Source organism: Cladophialophora yegresii (genome assembly GCF_000585515.1).
Source record: "Cladophialophora yegresii CBS 114405 chromosome Unknown aczIN-supercont1.1, whole genome shotgun sequence".
In the NCBI taxonomy this organism is placed as follows: Eukaryota; Fungi; Ascomycota; class Eurotiomycetes; order Chaetothyriales; family Herpotrichiellaceae; genus Cladophialophora; species Cladophialophora yegresii.
This window is the reverse complement of record NW_006913045.1, coordinates 3,490,404-3,506,246: the sequence shown is the minus strand read 5'-3', so window position 1 is coordinate 3,506,246 and position 15,843 is coordinate 3,490,404. Positions and strand designations below refer to the sequence as shown.

Sequence of the window (15,843 nt, the reverse complement as noted above, 5' to 3'; positions counted from 1 at the left end):
TTGTCCGTGTCACAACTTGGCGAGCTTTTATTCCCTTGTTGCTAGCAGGCTTGCCTTTAAAACCTTTGTTGAGAAATCCTTCGACGATCCTTCATTCACTGTCTTCCTTCACGTTCTAACTGGTGTTGAACACCAGCAAAAATCCTCGGGTTTCGTCTAGTTGATACTTTTTCAGGTCCCAGATTGCGCCCATATTCCTCCCTTAGCTTGATTTTCTCCATTGACATTCAGCTCGAGCGGACGTATTCAAGATGGAAGGAAATAACAAGAATCTCAAGCTAACAGTCACCGACTTTGCCTCTTCGACCTCATCGAACAACCCCAATACGCTCCTCTCTCCCGGCCGAAACCCCAACTTCAAACCTCTAGCACTACGGGCTCCTACTCACAATTCAACGGATCTTGAAGACTTGTTTGTTGGGCCTCGTGATATGAACCACCATTCGAAATGGCCGTTCTTTTTGCGGCTTCATGGCAGTGTTGTACCCAAGATGATCCTCCCACTCTTCTTTGTCGCCTGCTGGGCTACTTTGTTCACCTGCATATCAAAGTTTGTGCGCGAGTTGGTCTTCGATTCGGTACTTCTCACCATCACTGGTTTCGTGGTCGGTTTGGCTCTGTCTTTCCGTTCCTCTACCGCCTACGAAAGATACACAGAAGGGCGGAAGTACTGGGCACAATTAATGGTTACGGGGAGGAGTTTGGCGAGGATGATCTGGATTCATACGAAAGAACGGAAAGATGAAGGCGAGGAGCAAACCAAGGCAGATGTCCTGGCTAAGTTGACGGCTCTGAATCTGATAAATGCATTCGCCGTGGCGCTGAAACATCGGCTTCGGTTCGAACCCGCCATTGACTATCCAGACCTCCAACCGCTCATTGGGAACCTGCACACCCTGGCTGGTGAAGCTGACCAGGCGATCCTGAAGCCAAAGAAAGTCAGTTCTTGGAAAGCCACTGGCGAGTACCTTGGGATCTCTTTTGCCCACTCGAACCCTCGGAAGGTGATCAAGCGCTCGCATGAAAACTTGGGCAACCTTCCACTGGAGATCCTCAACTACCTAGGCGCCTACCTGGAGGAAATCTGCACCAACGGCCAGCTCGCACTTCCAATTCACCAGAGTAATTCGATGAACAGCCTGGTTCAACTTGCCGACATCCTCACCGGTACTGAAAGGGTTCTCAATACACCAGTCCCCATTGCGTATTCCATCTCGATCTCCCAAATCACATGGGTGTATATCCTGACCTTGCCCTTCCAGCTCTACAGCAAGCTGGGCTGGATGACCATCTTCGGTACAATGCTTGCAGCGTACATCATCCTAGGACTTGCGGCTATTGGCTACGAGATTGAAAATCCCTTCGGTGTTGATGTCAACGACCTTCCCCTCGATGCTTTCTGCCGAGAGCTGGCCTCTGATATCGATGTCATGACGAGCATGCCCATTCCAACCACGAAAGACTTCGTTACTGCCGCACAAAACAAAGTCTTGTACCCACTGAGCATGAGCGATTACGAGGCTTGGAATGATCGCTCCCTGCCTGAGATCAGAGCCGCCCTGAGAGCCAAAGCCACCACGTCAGCCATATCGATGGAATTCGAACGTGCCAAGGCCCAGTCGGAGAGCACGGCCGACACCTTTGAGGCACAACCTTCTGCGTCCGAGAAGGAGACCGAGACCAAAGACAAGCATGCTGTCGTTGCTGATGCTGTATGAACAGCAAGACCAACAGCCCACACAACTGAGACTAAGCGCCTTGTTTCTGGATTTCGTGCCGCATGTTAGCGAGGTTGGGCAAAAAGTAGGGACTCAAGCGACAGCCTGTTCGGGCATTAAATACACACACATTCGCACATATTATATATCAAAGCAAAAAGTAAAGGTGGTCACGCTTTGGTGAGTGGAAAATCATGTTCAATGCCAGAGGCTTCTTTTCTCTCTGCTTGTAAAACCGGCGCAACCCACGAAGATTGTCTTATGCTTCAAGCCCAAGTCCTCAAAATCCATCTCATAGTACGACCCCATAGTTGGCATCAATCGATATCTCACTTCTTTGCCCGACTTCAAGTTCACGCATCCTTACTCTTGTTGCCCAACTCCCTCGCCATCTCCCCCTTCTCCGCCATATCATTCAACACGGCCTCCGCCGTCTTCATAGCATCCACCCCCGCAGGCACCCCACAATACGTCGTGGCGTGCAAGATGGCCTCTCTGATCTCCTCCTCGCTCAACCCATTGTTCCGCGCCCCTCGCACATGCACGGCCAACTCCGGGGCCCTGTTCAACGCCATCAACATGCCAATGTTCAGCAGGCTGCGGTCCCGGCGCGACAGGCCGGGCCGCGTCCACGCGTAACCCCAGCAGAACTCCGTCACGAGTTCCTGGCCGGGCCGCGAGAATTCGGAGCTGCCGTTCGCGAGGGCGCGGTCGACGTACGCGTCGCCCACGACTGCGCGGCGGACTGCCAGCCCGGCGTTGAAGAGGCCCTCGTGCAGAGGGCGCAGAGAGGGGTCTACGCTTGAGGTCGCCTTGGTGGGGTCGGATGAGGAAGAGGAAGACATGTTGTGTGGGTGTGGATGTGGAAGACGGAGTGAATCGAGTAGGTACGCAGTAGAGTGAACGTCAGGTCAGAAGCTGTTGTCTCTATCTGGGGCGATTCGTCTCGGTCTCGTATAGTATGCGTATGTATGTACCTTGGCTGGGCTGATGCCGACGAATAATCCGTGCTCCCGTGGCTTGTTGGCCTTTGCGCTGGGCGTGACCTCTTTCGTGGGGTTGCGGTACAAGAAACTACAGGTATGGCAGCGAGAACAAACCACCCCTCAGCTACCTCCTACTTCTACCCGGTACTTAATACTGTCGCAACGCCCCAGTTCTACCTATTTACCCCTCCAATGTTCTCGTCGACGCTCCGCTATCGGGAACTCGGCGGTGCTCCGCACGCGTCTGGGTTTTCGTCTTCTCCAAATTTCCCCAAATCGGTGGGTCTTGTGGTTCTCACGGGTCTTCTTTTTCCCTTGTCAGTGCCTCGGATACAGGACCGACGAAGACAACGCTGGGAAATAGTCGTGGTTAACTCGACTTCAGCAGGAGCACAACACAGATTGAGGCTAGAGGTTCGCTATGTAAGGCTGAAGTGCGCACGTGGTGCGACAAGCCCTATCATGTCAGCTTGCTCGCCGTAGCCTCGTCGGCGTCCTTCTGCCAGTCCTCATTCCCGCCCAGGTACCGGAAGACGACTCTAGAGTCTAGGTCCTTGCATCGCGGATCATTACTGGCTCCGTCATATGTCGCATATCCGGCCTCGCCCAGCACGTTCTTTGCGCCCACCCTTTTCGCCATGTCCAAGGCTAGTCCAAAGTCCTTGCGCATCAATTGCACCTTGAATCCATTGGTGTACCCCCTCGATGACGGCGCCTCGGGATAGACACCTGGGACAGGACAAAATCGGTCACATATAGTATTCTGCGCCGTCCCTGCTCCGTAGACCTTGTGCAGCACGCGGGGATCCAGGCCCGACCTCATACCCATATCCATGGCTTCGGAGACGGCAATCGCAATGATGCCTGATAGGTAATTGTTGGACAACTTCGCAGCCAGGCCTTTCGACGGCCCGCCGCAGGGGATCACCTCCTTGCCCATCAACTGCAGCAGGCGCGTCACGTGAGGCAGGTTCTTATCGTTACCGTCGCACCCGAGGAAGAATGCTATCGTGCCCTTCTGCGCTCCCACCACACCCCCGCTGACGGGGGCGTCATAGAAAGACGTGGTCGGAAATTTTTCGTTGATGTAGTCCTTCACAGCCAGACTACTGGCCGTGTCGATGGTCGAGCAGTCAACCAGCAGCTTTCCGGACACATCACTCGAGCAGATTGTGTCGGAGCCCCCTTCCATGTATACTAATCGAACATGTTTTCCTTCCGGGAGCATGGTCAGAATGACTTCCTGAAACGCATGTCAGCAACCGTAAGCTCAGAGGTCGCCTTGTCCTGTCTTACCGATTTGTCGGCTACCTCCTTTGCTCCGGAGCACTTGGTTATCCTCTTAGGGTAGTCCTGGTGTAGTTGATCCATGCTTGCTTGGTTGATATCATACACGAAGATGCGGACATTCTCGGGAAGCTTTGCTGCAAGGTGCCCGGCCATGGGAAGCCCCATGGCCCCTAGACCCACGAAACCCAGACCGGAAATCTTGGATAGATCCATGATGGTGCTTATGCAGATGTACTGAGGGAGTATCTGAGCGCTGTTGCAAGGTTGGTGTCAATGAAGTAATCCTCTCGAAGATGGTGACGAGCTCGTTCCAAGCGAAGCGGTAAAGAGCGAACGTGTATCAGGACATGCAATCCTCAGGAACAGATCGAGAATGCAAACGTCAAAAGGCTCGTGCTTGGATGCGTCTGGGTCTAGGTCAGTGCGATAGCCTTCCGTGCTGTTTTCGCACATGGCCATTTCAACGTGTGGTGGACACTCCACAGACATGGAAGTGTTGGGGTAATGGCAATGTGGTTGCTGCCATTCCCAGAAGATTGGAGCAAGTCGTTACGGCAAAGCATGCGGCCACTTTATCGGTGACAAGTTTCATTTCAAATGACCGGAACAAGGCCGGCAGCGCCACACCTTCCAGGTTTGCTTTCGCTTGGACTTGCACGTCCCTTCATGTCTGCAATTAGTCACGTGGAGTCACGGGGACTACGGAGTATACTTACCAAGGTTGCTGCAAGGCCGCCAAGGCCTCCATCTCCTTCTCGCACACACAGATACTGTAAGAACTCATACTCCCGAACGGGTTGCTGCGGAAATGCCCCAGTGATATCCGGCCCGACAGGCAAGCGCCCAGCATGCGACTTGATCATACTCAAGGTAGTGTCGAACTGGCGGTGTATCCGTTCCTGTGGCTTTGGGGATCTGCATTCCGCCCATCCGCTCGCTCAGTAGCTCGTAGGTGCTTGCGAGTACGAGTTACATCCGAACCACACGACTAGGGGCCCCGAAACGAATCCCTGAATCATAACAGGCCATACTCCGTACTCAAGTCTACCTTTCGACGTGTCAAAAAGAAACTGAGCGCTACCTAATGCAAGTCTTATGGTGTGGATCTACTGTGTAGGTCCGAAAGTTCCTTCCTTCTGGCCACTTCATACTAGGCTGTGTGGAATTAATGGATGTGCGCGAGTCATTCTCGACCTCGGGGGTCCTCCGGCCTTGTACTCGTATCAGCGGCTTAGGTTTCTCTGCTCTTCCTGATTGTCAGCATCAGGCACTGTCAATAAAAGGCTCATCACCGTGCGCTTAAACGTCATACGGGTCGATTGATTATACGCATGCTCTTGTCGTTGGGCGGCCAAATGGCCGCCTAGCCACTGATAGCCTGACGTCTACGGAGTATACAGCATTCGTAGCTGTACGCTGCCAACAAGCGATGAGGCACAATAAAGGCGGCCAATCATGTCTTTTAACCACTCAGCCTGCTGTATACAGTTCTCACTCGCGGAATGCAGCATACGAGTCCGAGAAAGCCGAACAAAGGCGGCGTACTATGTCTCGGCCTGCAACGTTGCCTAGCCTAAACAACAAGGTTCGATGACATTAGCAGCACCAACTGGAAGATTGCAATAATGCAAAGGTATTGCCGTGCTGATCGGAGTGGATCCGAACCGCACGATGGTACGTGCCTTTCTGGTGCTGGCATAATGGCCTCAGGTCTTGCCGCAAAGCGTAAGCTCAGCACAGCCAGAACTCAAAAGCTACCTGTAGGGGTTACAACAGAGGTGCTCTTGCTGGGAACAAATGCTTTGGGAGCAGTGGCCAAGGACAGCCAATCGAAAACGAACTGTCGTTCATAGCTCGGTCATTCTGTTACTTCCGTTGCAAAGGCCTTTTGTGCGCGCCTTCATACCCTGTATCAGCATGCACGCCGCATTCGTCGACTAGCACGCAGGCCAACTCTACTATGTACTACGATGTGGGTACAGAGTAACGTTTCCAGTCTCGCATAACTAACAAAGTGCTGACTCTTCGGGCGGTCTCAAATGCCAGTGGCAGTCAGTAGTCCTTTCCTCTTTTGGTTCTGATCCCATGTCTTGCCGCTTACACGAAGGCTTCGTAGAAGCGGCGACTTTCATCTCAAAACAGGTGCGACACTGGACTACGTCAGTGCCAGGCGACGCGTCTTACACCGCGTTCTGGGATCCGCCAAACGGTCAATAGGAGGGTAGGCAATCAGTGTAGCCTTCGGGTTTGATGGGGAGCCGAACCCCTGCTTCATTGTCCGCTTCGGCCATATGCCTTTATCGTCATCCACAGATCGGAGCACAACACCAGATTCGTCCGACAGAGCCCTGTTTGCCCAGGATCTGCTGTATCCACCGTTCGCTCTTTGGGAGACCTGGTTGCCTGATGGTCGGCTTCATGGAAACGATATACCAGGCAGCGGAGTCGTTGGGTGGTATCGACCCCCACGAGGTAAAGGTAGGAGGACGACCGTGACCTGCATATATACGGTCCTACGAGTCCCTCCCTACTCCCGAACCTTGTGTGAGACAAATTGCTAGCGTCTGCAGTTGTTCAATATGGCTGTTTTCTCAGTAGTGGACTTTGTTGTTGTGCTAGGCGCTGCGAATGTCGTCTATGTAAGTACGATGACTTTCTGATCCTCCAGTCACCGCTAACACGCCACGCAGTTTATCGGCCTTTCAATCTATCGTCTCTACTTTCACCCTCTCGCCAAATACCCTGGACCGCTACTATGGAAACTGACACAATGGCCCGAGGCAAGATCCGCGTGGTCAGGGAGAAGGCATGTCGACCTAGCACTTTTGCATGAGAAATACGGTATGACCGGAACCTCGCGAGCAAAAGGAACGCAACTGACAGAGCACTTCTTGAGGCGATATTGTCCGGTTCGGACCCGACAAACTCTCCTTCCGAACCGCCCGGGCCGTGAACGACATATACACTGATCGAAGAGCCAACATGATCAAAACAGGCTGGACTCATACTGGCGAAATGATCAACCCGGGTATCACTACTCACATCCTCTCTGATCGTCAACTCCATGCCGCTAAGCGGAGACTGCTGAACAACGCCTTCTCCGATCGTGCCATGGGCAACTTAGACAAGTACATCCTCGAACGGATTCGTGAGTGGTGCGCATATCTCGCCCAACCTGACGATTCAGACCCCGAGAAGAAGTCGTCGTGGAGCAAGGACCGTGATATGGCCCACTGGTCGACGTTTTTGACCATCGATGTCCTGGGTGAGCTCTGCTTCGGAGCGAGTTTCAATGCCATGAAGACAGAAGGCTGTTATATCATGGAGCTACTGATTTCGAGCGCTCGGTTTCAGCAAGCGGTTAGTGACATTTTCCCGCCGTCATCCAACTCGACGATGCTGATAAATGCCAAGGTCTCTTTTCTCCCTCCGCGCGAATTGCTATTCCCATTTATGAAACCTCACCACTTGTACGCCATCGGCCGGGCCGTCGGCTCCCAGGAATTGCTGCAAAAAGTCCGCTTCCGCCAGGACATAGGCAAATTAGTTGAGAAGCGGTACGCCGTGGAGAAGGCTGACGCCGAGAAATCAGAAGGGGACAAACGCAAGGATTTCTTCTATTACCTTCTCCACGCCAAAGACCCCCAGACAGGGGAGACGTTCCTGCCCAAGGATCTCGTCGGCGAGGCGGCGTTGCTTGTCGGCGCCGGCTCAGACACCTCCAGCACGGCGATCTCAGCTCTGTTCTTCTACTTGACGCGCAACGAGAGGGCGTTGAAGAAGTTGCAGGACGAAGTCCGCGCGGCATTCACCGACGTCGAGGAGATCAAGTACTCGGCCCGACTGACCAACCTGCGGTACCTGCGAGCGTGTATCGACGAAGCAATGCGTATGTCTCCTCCTGTTCCGGGCCTACTCGATCGCCTCGTCCTCCAGGGTGGTGCCACAATCGATGGCCATCACATCCCCGCCGGCACCACAGTCGGGGTTCCGATCTACGCTCTTCACCACAACGAGACCTACTTCCCGAACTCCTCCTCGTTTATTCCCGAACGATGGATCCCGGGACCCGAATCCTCAGCCACAGCGGGATTCCTTGTCACGCCGACGTCCGTAGAAGTCGCGAAGAACGCATTCCACGCCTTCAGCTCCGGCCCGCGAGGCTGTGTAGGCAAGAACATGGCGTATATGGAACTCTACACGGCAGTCGCGCGGGTCATGTTCCTATTCGACACGAGGTTGAAAGAAGGCGATCACACAGGCGAGGGAGGAGCAGTCGAATGGGCCACCGGCGCAGGTCGCCATAGGAAGGGCGAATATCAGCTGAGGGATTGGCTGATATCAGATCGTGTGGGCCCGGTCGTGCAATTCAAGAGAAGGGAGGGGGTTGAGTTGGCGGCGCCAGCGGCATGAAGCTTCAGACGGGACGGGGCGGAAAACCGAAGAATGAGCGTACTCATTCACGACAGCATCCGAGTACATGATCCGGGGGCCGACAGAACTCCTGCCTAAGGCATCGATCGGGTGCACGAGGCAAGCCGGGCACGTTCTTTTCTCAAGATCAGGGGAGGGGCCTATGCTCCTCAATCGAGCATATGTAAAGTACGACAGCACTGGAGCGGAGTTTCGGGAGACACCATTTAGCACTCAACCTACTGTACGAGGTAATTAGGGGGCGGGCAGGCGGGCGGAGAAACGCGCGGGCGAATGCGTATTTCCGCGGTTCTACACACTCTAGACAACCTCATCCATCCGATCAATCAGACCAGCGCCCTGACCTTCCCGAAATAGGCAGATACCCAATTCAGACAGATGGATGGATGGATGGATGCATTGCCTGGAGTGCGAATAAGCGCGTCTCTTTCCCTACCAATAATATGTACAGTACGGACTACCGTGTATGGACCGACGCAGTGAATCGGGCATCCTCTGTGGCTTACTCGTACACAGTACCCTTCAAAGTTGCGACATGCTGACATGACTCCGCGCTCGTGAGGCGCAGTATTTTATTCGCACGAAGACGATGCGCCATGCCATGCAGTGCCACACGAGACGACATAACGCACTTACAGATCGTACAATTGTTGGAGTAAATATGTACCGCTATTATGATCACGAATACTTACTTAGGTACCTGTACGTACTTAGACCGGCATGCACGATCAATCATACCGAGCACTGTACTTCAACTGCAAGGATACTTGGACTGGGATGGAGGGAAGTTGAACCAGGGCTGCTCTCTCTCTCTCTCTCTCTCTCTCTCTCTCTCTTTCTCTCTCTCTCTCTCCCCATCGGAAGAAATGCGGTATGTAATAGTGTTGGTGTTGGTGTTGGTGTTGATGAACCATGGCTTTTAATCGCCCGCTCACCTCATGCATGGGGTGCGGGCTCGACTAGTGGAGTGACTTGTGACTTTGCTCTTGCCTTCACTTCCACTCTTTCCTCTTGTGACTCAATCGAGACCGCTAGCACACAGGACATAAAAATGGCCTGGATAGGTCCGCGGCAGGTAGCAATAAGGTCATCCACTCCATCCATCCATCATCGGTCGTCGATCCGTACTCTGTGGAGAGGGTATCCCTATCCCTATCCCTGGTTGTTATGCATGCATGCATGGATGCATTGCATTGGCACGTGGAGTGAAGTGTGAGCTCGGTAGACGTTATGATGAGGGGTTTCCTGTCGTGTGATCTGGACGTGCACGCTAAAGATGAAGGTGTTCGATAGCGTCGATGACCGGCTGTCTGGATGGCTCATCCTGACCTCCTAAACCGACAGGTTTGACGTCGAGATATCGCAATTGGCTTGGTGTCGTGCTAGCCGTGAAGAGGACAGCGTTGCACTCTGTGCCAAATCCTGTACTGGGTAGAGTCTCAAGTCGCCTTTGACGCCTGAAGCCGCCTGTAGAGCCTCAAATCACCTCCAGCCACTTGAGGACCAAAATGTCGCGCCCATGGTCGAGCATCTCCCCCCACCGCAGTCTCAATCTCTCACACCACCTTGACGGCTTCAATGTCCTCGTCCTTCACACCCTTGATCCACTTCATGAAATAGCTGACATCCTTGGGCAGCATCCCCGGGATACTCATCTTCTGCACCCACATGGGCAGATTCCCCTTGGCATCACTCGCCGTCGCCATGATCCACTCGACCTCTTTACCCTCGACGCCCCGTTCGGCGCCCTCTCTAGGCCGTCGCTTCACCGTCTCGACCGCAGCATAGATCCCCAGCACGACCGGTTTGCGCTGCTGCGGCGTCTTGCCCTCCTTGGTGTTCCGGCCGGACGAGTAGAACGAGGCAGCCACGGACGTGCCCAGCGTCACGGGCACCGTGACTGCCACAAATTCCTCCGGGCCAAGCGACGCCGTGGCGACCAGTACGGGAAAACAGCGCGCAGACGTGGGCGGCGGCGTGGCGTGACACATTTCATAGATCGCCATCGTGGCGCAGGTGTATTTCCTGCCGTGTTTGCCCACGATTTCCCTCTGGGATTCGAGGGCCCGGAGCTCGCCGTTCCAATCGCACACGGGGTGCGCGTCGTAGAGATTCGGCGTGAATGCCTCTTCGTGCTTGGAGTGGTCGTCGCGCAGGCCGTAGATGAATTCCTTCCAGCTCGCGTTGCCGGGCGAGGTCGCGTCCTTGGACGACAGGTCCTTGTGCACCGACTTGCGGGCGAACCAGTGCTCGCCGCCGCTCAGGACGCGGGCCGGTGGTTTGCTCCGTCCGGGTCGAGTGTATGTCTCTTCATCGGCTTTCTGGCCTTGACCTGGACCGGGACCCTGTGCGCCATCGCCATTGGGACGGTTGTCGTCCGCCGTGATGCGCGTGGTTGCACCGCCTTCCCACTTCACGATCTGCTCCAACTCTCGCGCGGCGATGTCACATGTCAGGACGTCGACTTTTGCTTCGCTGGGCAGAGCTGTTTTGGTGGACTGGTGTTTGAAGTTCGCAATGAAGCTGGTGGACGAGAGGAAGTCGACCCCGTCGTCGAGGAGCGACAACAGGAAGGGAAGAAGCTCGGGTGGAGTGGTGTCCTCCGAGGATGGGAGAGATGGATGCGCGGGCACTTCGCCGAGCTGTAGGGCCGCAAGGCGGACGAGGTTGCTCTGGGTGGTGTTAGTAGCCATGTTACCATGCTAAATGTGGAGTCGAGTCTAGCAACGCTTGAAAAAAGCTTTCGCAGGAGAATGTATCATCCAGGTGGAATGCATGACTGCATCAGCAGTGCTGGAAACAAACACGGTCAACACTACAACACGCGCCGTCGATCATTGATTCAATGCTTGTCCGTACAACGCGTCATGGCAAGGCTGAAAAGGTACGACGAGGCTCTGGACCATGCAGTGCTAGCCATGCTCGCTATGCTACGGCTCTCAGACGCCGTCATCCTCGCTCGTGTGGTAATCATACAGCTGGCTAACCCATAGACAATCGAGATGTTGTCGCTGTGGTTACTGCCTTCCAGGAGCAGCATCAGGCTCCTCGGCAGCCTCCACCCTCACAAGTATCTCCTCCAGAAAGCCTTCCAAAAACTCGGTCACTCCTCCACCCATACCTACTGGACACTCCTCATCGCATTTCTGAATCTCGTAAAATACGCCTGCCGCCTTCGCAACAAGCTTTCTGACCTTTTCGTGTGCCTGGACTCGGTATTGGTGCATTTCCGCGGCTGCTGACGAGCTCAGCTTGCTCGTCCGTGCGAGTTCCTTGAGCATATAAGTTCGACGATGCATGGACGCCTCAAGTGCGGGAATCAGGACTGAGTTCAAAGCAGTCAGTTCCTGGTCTGTACGCTCCTCCGCCGGCCGTAAGGATGGGCTGGTGGGGGTGGCAGGTGCTGAGGGTTGCGAACCGTTGGTCTTTGCCGTAAGCGGCGGCAGTGGCTGCTGGTTGGCCATCGAGGCAGGGCATCCTGAAGATGCACCGATTTGCGATGACGATGATGATGGCGGGACGGCCTTAGTTGATGGTATTGGTTTGTCTTTCTGAATTGCCTCCCCTCTTCCCAGTTTTCCTTTGAAGGGTGGAATTTCTGGAATTACCATTGGTGACTTCTTGCCTGGAGGTGTTTGTCCCTGGGCTAGTTGTGTCTTCGGGCTATTTCCCACGTCAAGCTTCAGGAATCCCATGTCCTTTGCTAACTGGGCCTGAAATGCTTTGTTGTATTCATTCGACCCTGGGCTATCTCTCTGCGGTTGAACGGGCAGCGCCTTATTGGTCAATGGAACAGCCGGTGTCTTTGGTGTCGCCGAAGGCGAGAGTGGTGCTGCCGTCGGCCCAGGCTTTTCGACGGCTGTTGATGTGGTCACTTTGACTGGTGACGGAGGCAATGGTATGTTCGCTGGCGTAGGTGGAAATGCAGCTTTCACTGGCGACTTCTGAGGTGACGAGGGCACTTTTACAGTTTCATCCCAGTCATCCTTGCTCTTTGCAATTGCAACTGGTTCTGCTGAAGCTCGTGCATTAGCGGCAGAGTCGTTCATGGGTCGAAGTCCAACTCCGCGACCCCCGACCGGCCTCACCGTGCCGAAATCCCACAGGTCTTCATTTTCTGGTTCATGAAATGCTGGCCGCACATCTTCCTCTTCGTCCTCATCGTCGGACGATCGGCCACCGCGGGTTGCCATGTATCTCTCGTTCCTCTCAATCAGCTCCGTCAAGTATGTCGTCTTTTTGGCCCTCTTCACGAATGGATGCTTCAGCAGTTCTTTCGCAGAAGGCCGCTCCCTGGGATCCCGCCGCAAACATAACTCGACAAAGTCTTTGAACGTGCGCGAGAAATTGCCTTGTAGCGTTGGAGGAGGATTCTTGGGTATTAGGAAGAGGACTTTCATAGGGTGAATATCTGCATAAGGCGGTTCTCCTTGCGCCAGCTCGATAGCTGTAATGCCGAGTGACCAAATGTCTGCCTTGTGATCGTAACCGGATTGCTTGATGACTTCCGGAGCCATCCAGAAAGGCGTGCCCACAAAGGTATTCTTCTTGGTCATGGTGGCCGAGAGTTGGCCCGACACTCCAAAGTCGGCGAGTTTGACTTGACCATTCTGACCCAACAGGACATTGGCTGCCTTGATATCTCGATGCAGCTTTTTGTCTGAGTGCAGGTAGTCGAGGCCCATGAGCAATTCGCGTACAATGATGCAGATATAGTCTTCGTGTATCAGGCCCGGCCTCATGAGGTCTGAACAACTTCCGCCCGAACAGAACTCCATGATAATCCATAAGTCGGAACCCTTCAGGTAGGAGCCATGGTACTTGGTCACGTATGGGGACTGGAGTTCGGACAGGATGGAGATTTCCTGGATGATGTCCTCGACCTCGTCTTCGGCATTCTCGACGTCAATAACCTTGATTGCCACCGCTTGGCCAGTTCGTTTGTCCACACCCTTGTATACCTTGCCAAAACTCCCGCCTCCAATGCAACTCTGTTTGGTGTAGAGCTCCTCAGGGTCCATTGTGCCGCGCCACAGCCCCTCCGCCCTTTACTCAAGTTAGACCCTGCGAGTGTCGCAGTCGAGGTCGTGGTTGCAGGAGAAGATGGGCGCAGGATTTGGGATCGAGAGGGGGCGCGTTGGCTCTCAAATTGACATGAAGATGCAGAATCAAGGGCGCAGTGGAGAGCTGGTGAGTTTCTGGTGAATTGTACGTGCAACGTCGAGTGCTGGGGGCACCGCACTGGCAATTCCTAGGGGCGCACTGGGCAGGGCAAGTCCTGCTGCCGGCAATGTGCAAGGGCGCTGCCCGCGACTTCCTCTTGCGACTGCTCACAAGACCGTTCGTTCAGCTTCGTTACGTCGTGGATCGCGTCAGGTCGTGTCGGGATCGCACCCATGTCCAGGTCGGAGATGAGCCGTAATCAAAGTGCAGATGAAACACCTCGACAACCGGTGTTTACGAGCTTCCTTTCCGGGTCAATGATGGTCACTCCGATTGGTTGCACGCGTCACCGAGGAATCTACTGTGACAGCCAGTGAAGGTGGAATCCAATCCGGCCTCAGAAACACGTTGGAGAACTCTCCTCATGTCGTCTCATTATTCAATCCTATCTCAGGACGGCACAGGCAGGACCAACGCCATGTCCAACTAGCTCAATTGCACCCTCTAGAAAGAAGCTCGGGTGTAGACGCCTCACAGTAGCGACCCCGCGATAATCAATCGACAAACTCCACCATAACCGTTCCATTCTTCAGACCGGCGCTCTCAATGGTCTCATGTCGAGCATCCATCAGGTTCTTCCCCATTGACACCAACTCGAACACAGAGCCGGCCTTGCCTTCTAGCGGGGCAGCCTTGAGGTATTCATAGATTCGTTGCACAGGATCCTGCTCTGCAAACCGTCGAACAATCCGGCCACCGGGGTGCCGAATCTGCACTCGAGTTACACCCGGTCCTGCAGCCGGCTCTGTATGAGGACGATCTGACGGGATCTGTGCAAAAGCAGCCCCGTCTGCAGTCTCCTCTGTGCCGTTCTTGTCGACGTCCATTGAATCGTCATTAGTGACCGTTTGAGCGCTCCGCAAGTCTCCGACACTTCGAGTCAAGTCATCGGGATCTTCAGCCGGCGCCGCTTTCTGCTCTTCGTTCTGTACGGCGAGACTGGCTTGCAATGCTCTCTCCAGCATCTCTTCCTCCGTGAGCTGGTCGACCGGCTTCTCTTTCTTAGCTTCGGATCTCCGCTTTGCGACTGGATTCCGCGCATGAGTATCAAGACTGTATCGATCCAAGAACTCATGTAGTTGCATCAAGAACTCTGGGGCGGGAGGAACTTTGCGTGCCCAGAGTTTGATTTGCTCGCCTGTTCGGGGATCGACGATGGCAACATGAGGGTACTCGCGCGTAAGCTCATAGTTCGGAAAATAGTATTGCACGTATTGTGACGCTCGGGGGTCGTCCTTGTTGTACTGCAGGAAGAGGAAGTTTTCCCGAACAGTCTCCACGATGCCCTCGTTCTTCCACAAGTCGCGGTTCAGTGCCTGGCAGTCGAATATCGAAGGATCTTGTATGTCGACTAGTAACCACCTCTTCTGTTCTTTGCCCTCAGCTCTTGCATTCTCCCACTCGCCCTTGTACATCAGATCCCACGGTGGTTGGAAGAGCCTGGCAAGTCGAGTCGATCTCGCAGAAGCCTCTGATGCTCCACCAGTGGATTCTGAAAGGGCGTCTGGGCTGGCATAAGCATCTTGATCCCAGATGGAGGTTGGCTGATGTTGATTGAAAATCCCAGTGCGGGCTATTCCTGCGTTAGTTGGAACCACCGCGCAAGAATGACTGGAATACTGACCTTGATGTCGTCTCCTCTCAATAGCTTGCATTCGTTCTTCTACAGCCGAGGAATATGTGGGACCGCCCATTGCTGCAAGACCACCTCCGTATCCCCCGACCAGCGTCTCGGCTTGCCGAGCAATGGGGGCCCGTACATCTTCCTCCGGTGCGCCTGCACCGTACATTTCGTTTTGTAACCTGCGTGCCATAGCCTCATCGTCTTCGAAGGCTGCGACTGGTCTTTGTGTTGTCTTTCGAAAACCAGTGATTTCTGGATCATTGTCGTCTGAGATGGTCTCTTCAGCGTCGATGTCTATAGGATCACCTGCGTCACCGGTGTGATGTGGGGCTGTGGCAGGGGGAGGCCGTGATGACGGGCCTGACGGCGGTCCAGCAAGGTCGACGCCACCGTTTTCGAAGAACAATTGAACTGCTTGGTTGGGGTCGCCATCAGCGAGTTGAACGTATTGCGCAGCCAGTTCCGGGGTCGTCCCGCAGACTGCCACCACGGTGGCAATGGCTTCATCCATCTTTAGAAGGGAGGTTCAGTCCGTGGTGATCAGTGAAGTTGGAGACTCGGTGGTTGC

The 15,843-nt window shown here is 54.4% G+C and overlaps 7 protein-coding genes across 7 annotated transcripts; 2 read left to right on the top strand and 5 right to left on the bottom strand.

Annotated features, from left to right (window-relative positions):
- Positions 1-251: 251 nt before the first annotated feature.
- A1O7_01260 (uncharacterized protein) lies at positions 252-1,718 on the top strand (the record flags this gene model as incomplete). The annotated part of the gene is made up of 1 exon (XM_007755298.1): positions 252-1,718. The coding sequence occupies one exon, from the start codon at positions 252-254 to the stop codon at positions 1,716-1,718; it is 1,467 nt and encodes a 488-aa protein (XP_007753488.1).
- A 353-nt stretch (positions 1,719-2,071) lies between these two features.
- Positions 2,072-2,563, bottom strand: A1O7_01259 (4-carboxymuconolactone decarboxylase; the record flags this gene model as incomplete). The annotated part of the gene is made up of 1 exon (XM_007755297.1): positions 2,072-2,563. The coding sequence occupies one exon, from the start codon at positions 2,561-2,563 to the stop codon at positions 2,072-2,074; it is 492 nt and encodes a 163-aa protein (XP_007753487.1).
- Positions 2,564-3,164: 601 nt separating this feature from the next.
- On the bottom strand, positions 3,165-4,207 carry A1O7_01258 (uncharacterized protein; the record flags this gene model as incomplete). Its single annotated transcript, XM_007755296.1, has 2 exons — positions 3,165-3,947; positions 4,001-4,207. The coding sequence occupies 2 exons, from the start codon at positions 4,205-4,207 to the stop codon at positions 3,165-3,167; spliced, it is 990 nt and encodes a 329-aa protein (XP_007753486.1).
- Positions 4,208-6,573: 2,366 nt separating this feature from the next.
- Positions 6,574-8,407, top strand: A1O7_01257 (uncharacterized protein; the record flags this gene model as incomplete). Its single annotated transcript, XM_007755295.1, has 3 exons — positions 6,574-6,633; positions 6,685-6,835; positions 6,891-8,407. The coding sequence occupies 3 exons, from the start codon at positions 6,574-6,576 to the stop codon at positions 8,405-8,407; spliced, it is 1,728 nt and encodes a 575-aa protein (XP_007753485.1).
- A 1,577-nt stretch (positions 8,408-9,984) lies between these two features.
- Positions 9,985-11,121, bottom strand: A1O7_01256 (uncharacterized protein; the record flags this gene model as incomplete). Its single annotated transcript, XM_007755294.1, has 1 exon — positions 9,985-11,121. The coding sequence occupies one exon, from the start codon at positions 11,119-11,121 to the stop codon at positions 9,985-9,987; it is 1,137 nt and encodes a 378-aa protein (XP_007753484.1).
- A 324-nt stretch (positions 11,122-11,445) lies between these two features.
- Positions 11,446-13,449, bottom strand: A1O7_01255 (STE/STE20/YSK protein kinase; the record flags this gene model as incomplete). The annotated part of the gene is made up of 1 exon (XM_007755293.1): positions 11,446-13,449. One exon carries the CDS (start codon positions 13,447-13,449, stop codon positions 11,446-11,448), a length of 2,004 nt encoding a protein of 667 aa, XP_007753483.1.
- Positions 13,450-14,145: 696 nt separating this feature from the next.
- On the bottom strand, positions 14,146-15,786 carry A1O7_01254 (uncharacterized protein; the record flags this gene model as incomplete). The annotated part of the gene is made up of 2 exons (XM_007755292.1): positions 14,146-15,224; positions 15,276-15,786. The coding sequence occupies 2 exons, from the start codon at positions 15,784-15,786 to the stop codon at positions 14,146-14,148; spliced, it is 1,590 nt and encodes a 529-aa protein (XP_007753482.1).
- Between the last annotated feature and the right edge of the window lie 57 nt (positions 15,787-15,843).